The sequence below is a fragment of the Vigna unguiculata genome, chromosome 6, assembly GCF_037176805.1.
Source record: "Vigna unguiculata cultivar grain cowpea cultivar isolate G323 ecotype 2 chromosome 6, ASM3717680v1, whole genome shotgun sequence".
Taxonomy (NCBI): Eukaryota; Viridiplantae; Streptophyta; class Magnoliopsida; order Fabales; family Fabaceae; genus Vigna; species Vigna unguiculata.
Window position 1 is genome coordinate 36389244 of NC_140797.1, and position 11618 is coordinate 36400861.

At 28.9% G+C, this 11618-nt stretch overlaps 1 protein-coding gene across 1 annotated transcript; it reads right to left on the minus strand.

Moving 5' to 3' along the window:
* Nucleotides 1–5284: 5284 nt before the first annotated feature.
* LOC114187589 (uncharacterized) lies at nucleotides 5285–9175 on the minus strand. Its single transcript, XM_028075867.2, has 3 exons — nucleotides 8684–9175; nucleotides 6775–7867; nucleotides 5285–5751 (listed from the first exon to the last, which is right to left on the minus strand). The coding sequence occupies exons 1-3, from the start codon at nucleotides 9025–9027 to the stop codon at nucleotides 5461–5463; spliced, it is 1728 nt and encodes a 575-aa protein (XP_027931668.2). The 5' UTR covers nucleotides 9028–9175; the 3' UTR covers nucleotides 5285–5460.
* Nucleotides 9176–11618: the final 2443 nt, after the last annotated feature.

The window sequence follows — 11618 nt, forward strand, 5'->3', positions numbered from 1 at the left end:
CATCAATTTCATGTTGTACGTATTTTGTACGAGACCATATTACATATTATGCCTACATTTTACCTTAACAACAACATGTGTATATGCATTTCATTTTAATATAATATACATGTATTTATTTCTACATGTATTTTTATTTAAAAATTTTAACATCAATTTCATGTTATATTTATTTTCATGTTATATTTATTTTGTACGGGAGCATATTACACAATGTACATACATTTTATTTTAACAACAACCCTACATACACATTTTATTTTAATATAATATATAACTCAAAAGTATAATTTAAATTTTAATCATGTAATTTTATTACGCATTACTAATTAATTAATGTCAATTTCATGATTTAAAATAAATAAAATCATATTTAATTATTATTTTTTAATTTTATTATTATTAATATAACAATAAGTATATTAATTATATAATAGTGAAATATAATTACATAAATAAATAATGGATTCAAATATAATAATAATTATATTAAATTTTTTATCCGAATAAAAAAACAAAAAAAAAATGACCGCACGGGTCTCAATGAAGTTCAAAAGATACAAAATCTATGTCAAAATTTTATTATTATGTTTATTATTTGTTCTTTGTGTCATTTTGATCCAGTGATGTATTATAACTTATATTAGTCTATAAAAAAAAGATTCATTAGAATTTAAAATATTGAAGTAAACAAACATTTAAAATATATTTTAATTTGAATATTTGTTTTCCTTTTATATTTTTTTGAAATATTTTTTAATTTTATCAACTAAGTTTCATCAATGTTGTAGTTTGCAAATTTAATAAATGTTTTGGTTCTCATGAAATTTTATTTGGTATTCTAATCTAAAATGTAGATAATTATAACTTATTTCAAAGTATTTGATATGGAAGAAATAATCATCCTCCTAATATTGAATATTTGATAATATTATGTTTTCTTTACCGTAATTTTTTTTCTTTTATAAAAATTAATATTGAAATAGTTAGAACACGGGTACGGGTATGGGTACGAGATTATACCCATTACCCGTTGGGGATGAGGATGGGACAAAAGTTTGATACCCGTTGGGTTTGGGTATGGGGATGGGGATGACTTTTTTATGCGGGGATGGGTATGGGATAACGAAACCCGTCCCCGCCCCGCCCCGTTGTCATCCCTAATGTTGGATAGTGACAAATAAATATTCATAGCAATTACATTAAATTTTTATATTGTAGTAAATAAAATTTTTTTATACAATTAAAGTGAAAAAATTACAGTATGATTAATAATGAGTTATAAAATAACAAATAATTAGATAGAATATATCAAAATATTATTTTACATGATGAAAATAAACAATAAATAAAAATATTAAAAAACTAACAAATGTGTGTTTTAGAAATAATTTGAGAGACTATCGAAAGAAATTGCACAAAGGAAATCAAATGTATAATTAAGGTATGATAAGATGAAAAATACCTTAGAAAACTAATTATTAAATTATGTTTGAAGTGGTTAGAATTAAATAGAAATATCATTAGTGACAACAAAAGTTTGTCATTAAATTACAAATAAATTAGTGATTAAATTGGTCACTAAATCAAGTACCGGTGCGATCATTGAATCGGTCACTAATTTAATCACTGATTCAGACAATAAATCAATTACTACCACCAATGACGAAAAATAGTGACTGATATGGGTTAATGACTAAATCAGTCATTATTTCATGTTTTTCTTGTAGTAAATTATCATATACTATTCATAAATTTCATTATATATATATATATATATATATATAACTTTAACCACTTCAAACATAATTTAAAGTGAAAAAAGTACAGTATGATTAATAATGAATTATAAAATAAAAAATAATTAGATAGAATATATCAAAATATTTTTTTACATGATGGAAATAAACAATAAATAAAAATATTAGAAAACTAACAAATGTGTGTTTTAGAAATAATTTGAGAAACTATCGAAAGAAATCGCACAAAGGAAATCAAATGTATAATTAAAGTATAATAAGATGAAAAATATGAGAACTAAGAAAACTTTTCAAATATCAACATATATACTCAATAGTTGAAAAATAACGAAAATTATTTTAATAAAACAAAAGAGTTCTTCAGATTAAACAAAAATTAATAATAATAATAATAATAAGTAAATAATTTTTGTTCTATTACCTTAAATTGAGAGTATAAACATTCTCATGCGAAAGAAAAATATATAATAAATAAAAATATTAAAAAATAATAGAAATATTCAAATGTGAGGCATAATTTTTTTTAATTAACATATATCATTTTAACATAATTACATAAAGGTTATGATAAGATAAAAAATATATTGGAGATGCAAATGAGTTTCATGACAAATCAAATAATTAAAAGAAATAAAAAATAGAATATATATATATATATATATATATATATATATATAGTTACTTCATTAACTGTGAATATTTTAATAATTTAAACGAGAATGGAGATTATGGCGGGGATATGTACATCCCATACCCATCCCCATACCCAACTGAAAAAGTCGGGGATTTTCCATACCCATACCCATACCCATACTCAGTCAATGCGGGGATTCCCCGTCAAAACGGGGACGGGTTCGGGCAATACCCACGGGGACGAGTTTATTTGCCATGTCTACATACTAGTGATATAAAAAAATATAATTTTATCCAGCTCATCTTATATTATGCATTAAATGATGTAAAAAAAATGGGATGTTCATTGAAAGAAATATTGAATGTGCGTTAAAAGATTTTTTTATGCAGAAAGAAAATAACAATTTTACATATAATTAATATAATTAACAGTTTTACATAGAGGTAACAGAAAAATAACAATTTTGCATCGAGGTAACAGAAAAAAATAGTTAATTAACAGTTTAATAAATACTCCCACTCCACATGTTGTTTAATAATAAAATATTAAATCAACATGATAAATTTAAATTAAATTATAAAATAAAAAATTATTATACGAATTTGTTAAGAGTAAGTAAGAGAATAAAAATAACGGTCATCGATCATAGTCCAACAGGGATTATTTACAAATTTGTTATTAATTAACAAAGTGAATGTTATCTTACCTAAATATTTTGTTAAAAAAAAAGCAACACAGTTAGTTTTTATTTTTTTTGTAATTTTGTTAATTTAGTTTAAATATATATTTTTTCAATAAATTTTGTTAATTTTGTTCAATTTGATATTTTTTTGTTAAGTCCGTTTAAATGATTATAAAAATGTTCACCTCACAATACAATTATGTGTCACATATTAAAGTTAATGTTTTATATTCAATTTGATCTTGTTATTTTTTTTAATTTAATATTTTTTTTTAAATTGAGCAATCTTAAATTTAACTTTTATATAAATATTATAATGTTTTTCTTAATATTCACAATTAATTAAATATTTATTGTTTAGAGTTACGATCAGTTTAAAATTAGAATGAAAATTCGAAGAATAAAAACTAATATCATTAATACAAAATTTTAAACTAATTGTAACTCTAAACCAAAAATATTTAATAAAAAATTGAATTTTAATAAAAACATCATATAACATTTATATAAAAATTAAATTTTTAAATTTGATCTCAATTTGCTGAGACAAAATTGCTTCATTTAAAAAAATAATTGAGACTAAATTAAACAAAAATAACAAAGATGAAAATCAAGTTGAAAATAAAAAAATTAACTCTAACATATGACACTTAGTTGAATTGACACAAACATCTTTTCAAAAAAAAAAAAAGCTAAGGAAATGTGACCGTCACCATTTTATTTGAAGGGAGTTAACAAACAAATCAAATTGAACAAAATTGAAAAAAAGATAAAATTGATCAACAAAAACAGATATTAAGACTAAATCGATAAAACTAAATGAAAATAGAGACCAAATATATAATTTAATCTAAATATAAATCACATAATTATTCACTCCAACCAGGAATAATGGAATTCTCACCCTCTCTAGATAGGTTACATTCTAATAAATAAAAATATTAAAATATATTATAAGTATATGTATTTTTGTAATTTAGAATCATAAATGTTGTGTATTATACATACTCATTATATTGGAAGGTGAATTTCAAATTCTAATATATAATTGGGTTCAAGCAAATGTTTTTGCTCTTTTCATAAGATCTCATGATAACACCAGATACCTTTAGCCACATGACATGTGTCAGAAGCTATGAATAAGATAACCGGGTCTATCGTCTATGATTGAATTTTAATTAAGAATTTCGTTGAACGTGAAAGTATAACCATTTGAGTGGTATCACTTCACACCTTACTCACATATCAATATATTATATATGTCTAATTATAAAAGGTTAATATTATAGTATTTTTCTTACTGGCTACCTAAAGTTAGCAGTAAAAAAATAAACAAATGAAGGGAAAAAGAAAAGAAATGAAGTGTTGTACACCTGACATAAGTATCACATTTTCACATGCAGCATGTGCTTCTTCCACTCCATGATATTAGATTTGCAAATAATTATGATTTATTTATAACTTAATATTTTATATGATTTATTAATGAATTCCATTAAAAATTTGAGTGTCAAAAGGAAACATCAATTATAAGGTACACCATCATTTTCTAACTACTATACTTCAACAAGCAAGTTCATGTTCGATTACCTCATCTCTCAAATATTGAGTTGTACAATGATATTATTACCAAACATCCTTAAACATTCTTGATATGATAATTTCTTTTCATGGAAAAGGTTGTCTCCATTATTCCATTATTATATGTAAATTCAAATAAATGCGATATCAATTGAGTTCCTCCCTCTATGTATTGCATATGAATAGTGTTCATGATGAGATATGTGTGTGGTTGTTGCAGACTTGCATCACTCACTTCAATGTTCAATGTGACCATTGAAGCAGATAAGCGTAAATTTCTATGTGCCCAGTACAGAGTGAGCATAGGTTGCATCGATCTGATGCATAAAAGATGAAAAGGTTGGATATTTCAAGAAAAATGGGGACAAGGTGTTTGACATTTTCACAACTAAAGAAACATAATATCAAATGGGACCCTTTGGATAGTCATGAAAGGAACAAAAGATCCTAGTAGCCTACAAATTATGTAGGCACTGAAATTGATTTTTCTATTCCTTACATAATAATCTTAGTTTTCACCAGGGAATGTTGTCTCGCTAGTAAGTCATAACCAAACAATATGAAAAGAAATGTAATATTTTCATCATTCAGGTTGCCATCATAAGAAAAAAAGCAGTAGATTCATGATGACAAAGGTAATGAGATGGTACAAATTTGTCAAAAAGAAACAGAAAAAGGAAACTTTACACCTTTCATTACTGATATAAAAACGAGGAGGACTCATGTTGTGTATGAACTATGAAGACGAAGATCCCTTGAGACTGGGATGTTTGGTATCAAATTACTATCAACACAAAATAAATTTACCTATTGCAGTTGTTTTGTTGCAACAATATGGCCAAAATTTCAGAGAAGTTAGGGCGTTTTGAAGGGGTGTTGTTCCAGCACTTTATCATGAGAGACTTCAGAATTTGAGGGCAATCCTTGGGGATTTCAGGTCTTAGGCCACAAGCAGCAATGCCAACTGCTGCTTGCACAGGTGAATATGCAGAATATGCTACCTCACCAGTTACCATCTCCCAGATAATCATTCCAAAACTATAAACATTACTCATCCATGTCTCTGCTACACTCTCTGGATCACTAGCAATTATCTGTTTCAACAAAAAAGAGGGCACAAAAATTCATATATGTTATCTCACATTTATACAAAATAATATAGTAAAATTCATACACTATCACAATCAGACAAAGCCAAGGTGCATGAACTTTATTCATTTCTTATTGAAGCCTGCATTTTCACATTGAAAGAACGATTTTAATCAATAGTTTTCATTCATTACTTTCTGTCCGAGCACAAGGCTTGAAAGGCTTCAAGCAGCCTTATCAATTGGACAAAAATAAGTACAAGAGGAGGAGGTCAGATCATGCTTACGGTTTAAGGTGTGTGGGCTCCATTTGAAATGAATCATCAAGGTCCAATTGGCATTACACAGCACAATACTGATTTGTCTAATGATATACAGTGGTGTTTAAACAATGGCATACACTATATAAAGTGAAAGTACACAACAATTATTAAGCCATGTTAGGCATGCTCAAACAATGATGCCAAGACAAGTGACATGAAATCTGTTTTTTAGATGTCTAGTTTCAGCATTGCATTTTACATACAATGGATCTAAACAACATCCTCCAAGCAATAAAGCTAACAGATTGATACTTTAAGTTGCTATAGATGAGCTCAACACATGAATTAGAACTTTAGTTTGAACATGCTTTAATGATTTTAAACAAAACAACCAGCGAAAGTGCTAAAAAGAGAAAAAAATTCACATAACAACTTGATCCAACCTCAAACACATGAAAGATGATACTCGCATATATTAAGAAAAGTTGTTATTAGACATTGCAACCATTAAAATTATGTTTCTTTGCCATGCGGGTTACAATTGAATCTTACAAGTAAATCTGATTTCAATACACGGTGCTAGAGTAAGAGAGTTATTTAAAAACAAATCATGACATGTTAAAGCATGATCTGGAACAACAACTTAAAAGCCAAAAAGACATTTCCTAAATTTGATGCAAATACAGAATTCGAATAACATTATGCAGGTTTTTCATAATTTCAGTAATTACATTTCTAACTTGAAAGGAGTTTGATAGGGACAAACCTCTGGTGCTAGCCACCGATAACCATCAGTTTCATACTCCATTGCCTCTCCAACACTCTCGCAAACAGTGACAATACCCATATCACCCAAGCAAGCATTCCCATGCTTATCCAAAACAATCTTCTGCGTATTAAGGTCTCTGAATGCAACACCGTGATCATTCATAAACTTCATTCCCTCAGCCACATCCACTGCAATTCTTACAACATCCTTGCTCGAAAGCTTCTTATTCTTTAACATTAAGTCGTGAACAGATCCACCTTCCACAAGTTTTGTCAATACACATAACCCATAGTTTTCATCCACACAAACACCCAAAAATTGCATAATATTTCTATGACCACAGGTCATCAATGCCAGCAGGTCTTTCCTGAGCTCAAACTCATAAGAGTTCCCTTTATCACACCCTCTAAGCTTCTCGATGCTAACTTTTTTCCCCATGTACATCCCCTTATACGAATTGGGCCCAATCTGTTCTGCAAACTCAAGACGATCAGAGTTCAACAACCATTTTTCAATATCATCCCCACCTGATTGAATAGTCTGCCATTCATCTACCGCTACATGAAAAGATGAACTAGGTAATGGCACCTGAAGCTGAATCTTTTGGCTAAAATTATCAAACCCATTTCCACAACATGCATCACCACCATCTTCCTCAATCTCTCCATGTCCTCTCTCTTTGGTGTTCTCTTCTTGACATCCACAAAGCCCAAAGGGAAGCTTCACGCCACTGGCTTTAGGCCTCTTCATGGAAATCTTGAGAGCGTTTTCAACCTGGGTCGTCACCAACTTCTCATGCCTACCACTAGACAGTACAAGAAGAAGCACAATCCCAAGGGTGAATCCTTTCTTCTCAAATATCTGAATCTTCTTGCAACAAATGGAGTAACCATCCAACGCTCTTGACATTGCGGACCATGAAATAGGAGAGTTGCAAGCGAATGTCAACTTTAACAAAGACCCCTGAAGTTGAATCTCGCCGTCCCCCTCCTCTTGAATCAAAATCGCAGCCTGCTCATCTTCCAAAGCTTGCTCCATCAGCTTCATGTGAAGAAACACATCTTTCACATCAAACCCCGCCTGAGAATAACTGCCAAAAACAAAATAAATAAATAACACAAACTCTAGAATTTTAGAACTAAAAAAAAGAGCAAAATCCATCACCGAAGTAAGTGATCGTCAAACACAGTGCTACTAAATCTTCGCATTCACATTCATGAAAATTATTACATGATTTGAGACCAACAGTATCAATTTCGAAATGATAGTCAAGTAGTATTATTAAATTTTTTCATCAATAAAAAATTTGGTCGGGTGTGACACAGAGATCGACCATACAATCATTTCTCCGCATTCACATTCGGATTAGAACACAACTTCTAAAACGGCAGAAGCAAAACCCATTTCCCATAGTAAAAAACACAAGATTAAAACCATTGAGCGTCCAACTGAGGTGACCTTAAACACAAGAAAATTAGCATCAACACGAACATTCATACTAGATCACCCCCAAGTTGAAAACTTTAGAGCTTCCAAAATTAAAAGAAGCAAACCCCATTCTCAAAAGCAAAAAAAGAACACAACTTACACTCCTTAAATGCATTAGATGTTGAACTCCCACCAAAATAAAAGTTTCAACCCAGTAATCTAAGTTGACCTTTAATGCAATGAAAACCTTTATTACGAAATAAAACTCCAATTCAGATTTAAGAATAGCGCCAAAACATTAATTTAATGCATGTCCGAAAAAAAAACGTCACCGTACTAGGTGACCTTAAACGCACCCAAAAAACAAGTGCACTGAATCTTCATTGTTCACTCTTCACATTGACATTCATTCAAGAACCCATAAGTCCCCACCCATCGCAACCGATGCAAACGAGCAAAGTAAGGTTGGGATCCGAACCTGAGAGGCAGGGAGTCATAGTGCTTGCGAATGTTGCAGACAAGCTTCTCAGGGAGATGGGTCCCGGGGTATATATGGCTGAGATTGCGCACGACGGTGGTCCACACTAAGTTGCGAGGTGCGTCAGGCTTGGAAGAATCATTCATAGCGGTAAGGGAGTTTCTGAGGGATGCGAGAGCTTCAGAGACGTTGCGCGTGAGTTTGAGGAGCTTCTTGTGGACGAGAGAGGAAGAGGGAGAAGACGAAGAAGAAGAGTCCCGGGGTTGCGAAGAATGCGCAGCGAGAAATGCGTCATCCTCGTCACTGGTGGTGCGGCGCGACCAGCACTCCAACGCTGCGGCCATTGAAGTTCGAAGAAAAAATGATGAGAGAAAGAGGATTCAGAAGGTTCACGCTTTGGAGTCTGTGAGAGTAACCATGTTTTTGTTCTTACAGTGGGAAAAGGAGGATGAAGAGAATACTCGTGCTTTTTGTTTTTCTACTACAGGTTCAGCAGGTTCAGCAGAGAGAGCAAGCATTTGAATTTCCATTACTTTATTAAAGTAATAATATTATAATGGGTTAAATATAGTTTTGATATTTTAAAATTAGAATTAGTTTATTTTTTATTTTTTTATTAATTTAATCTTTTAACTTTTAGAAATACGTGAAACGTTAAAAAAAGTTATAAAATTTTGTTAAAAAAACTTTATAAATGTAAACAATTAAAGTAACTAAAATTTTAAAAAATTAATAATTGCATTTTTTACTAAAAATTAAAACATATTTAACATTAATATAATTTTATAAGAATGATACTGAAAATATTAAAATAAAAAAATAAAAAAAATGTAAGTATTGTATAGAAACAATACATGATAGTTATTTTTAGATAATCAACTTAAAAAGTACAAATAAATATATTTTTTCATGTGATTTATTGGATAATTTACTTATTATCTATAGGTTTAATTATTCAGATGGTACCCACTTTGATACATGTGTGTCAATCTGGTACCCACTTTTAAAAAAGTGTCAATTGGCATCCAATTTTTGAAAAAATGCTTCAAGTAGGTTCCTTTCACATGGAGTTGACTAACGTGCCACGTGTCAGTATGTGATTTTTTTTTTTGAAAAGAAATAAAAATGCCACATGTCAGGTCCCTGTGTATGACACGTGGCATTGCAATGCCACGTGTCAATGTCACTATCAAATGTCATTGTGTTGATTTCGATTTAGTCCACATATATGTCTTTTTGTTTCAATTTAATACCTACTTATGTGTATCTGATTCAATTTTGACATAATTTTTTTTAATAATTAAAATCCATTTTTTATAAAATTAAAAGTAATTAAGTATAAAATTTTTACAAAAATTAAGTATTTGATATTTATATTAAAATTTTATGGTAAAAAGTCATTTTATTAAGTCATTTTTAATAAAAAAAATTAGTACAACATTCAGACAAATAAAAATTTTGGTTTAAAATTAGTAAGAGACAATATTGTTCTATTTTGGAAAAAAAATAATAATTAAAAAAACAAGAATACTTATAGTGACACTGAATTGATATATTTAGGGACTAAATTGAAATCAACACAATGACATCTGATAGTGACATTGACACGTGGCATTGCAATGTCATGTGACACTGATAATGCCACGTGTTACACACAAGGACCTGACACGTGGCATTTTTAAGTTGGTCAGACCGAATAATCAAGTCAAGTTGGAGCAGACTAAATGTTAAGTCAAATCGACTCAAACTAAACGACCAATGTCGAATATCAAGCCACTTACGGTCAAAGGTCGACCCAAGTCAATACACTCAAATGTTTACCTGAGACAATATGGTTGAAGGTTAACTAGAGCCAATTTGATTGGAAAATAAAATCGAGACTTATTTAGGAAGGGGTTGGGGTTGGCCTATGATCCATGGTCAAATTGAGACATATAATAAAGAGGAATTGACTAGTTGTGGAATTTCAATTTTTTCTTTTTGTTTTAGTTAATTGAAGTAACTCTTCAACTGTCCTAAATTTTAATTTTTCCATCCAAACAACTTATGTTTGTTTCAAAGAATTTCAAATTGACCATATAATTTTTTTTTCTTAAATTGTCTTATCCAAATATACTAGAATGATATAGTCATTGAAAATTAGACATACAAATTTCCTAATAAAATCGTAAGTTTTATCTCTCTTTCATTCAACTTTAACATTTTAGCTGAATTTTAAGATGAACTCAAGAGAGTGAATTTGAGAGAAAAGATAAGTAAAAGTGATGTTATTTGGATTAAGAAAAAAATGATAAGAAATGAAGAAAAATGGGATAATTTTTTTTGAAAATTAGTTAGTGATGTGTTTGACCAATTAAAAAAATGTTTTATTTGGTAATTTTTATTTATTACAGTTTCACCATTGGTGATAAAAGTAATTTAAAATAAAATGTTATTAGTGTAAATTATGTTAAAATGAAATGTGAGGTGTCATTTAAAATAAAAAAGTTAAAATTAATAAAATTATATTGAAATGAAATAAAATAAAATAAAATTGAAATATTAGTTTAAAGTTAAAATTAATAAAATTATATTGAAATGAAATAAAATAAAATAAAATTGAAATATTAGTTTAAATAAATTTAAGTACTAATTCAATTGAAGAAATTATTTGGTCAAAAAGTGAATTATTTGATAAAAATAATTTAAATGAAATTGTTTATGAGGAAAATTAATAACAACATTATTTTATATGTAGTCCTTAAATAACAACATATTACAATAAACTCACATTAGTAATGATAAAAACATTGCATAAAGTGAAATTAAGTTCATTCAATGATAAACTTATTTAATTGTCAAATGTACTCAAAATATATTACAACATATTAATGCTACGCACAAGAAAAGACAAATACAGTCATCCACCTCCATTATGTTCTCATTTTGAATTTTC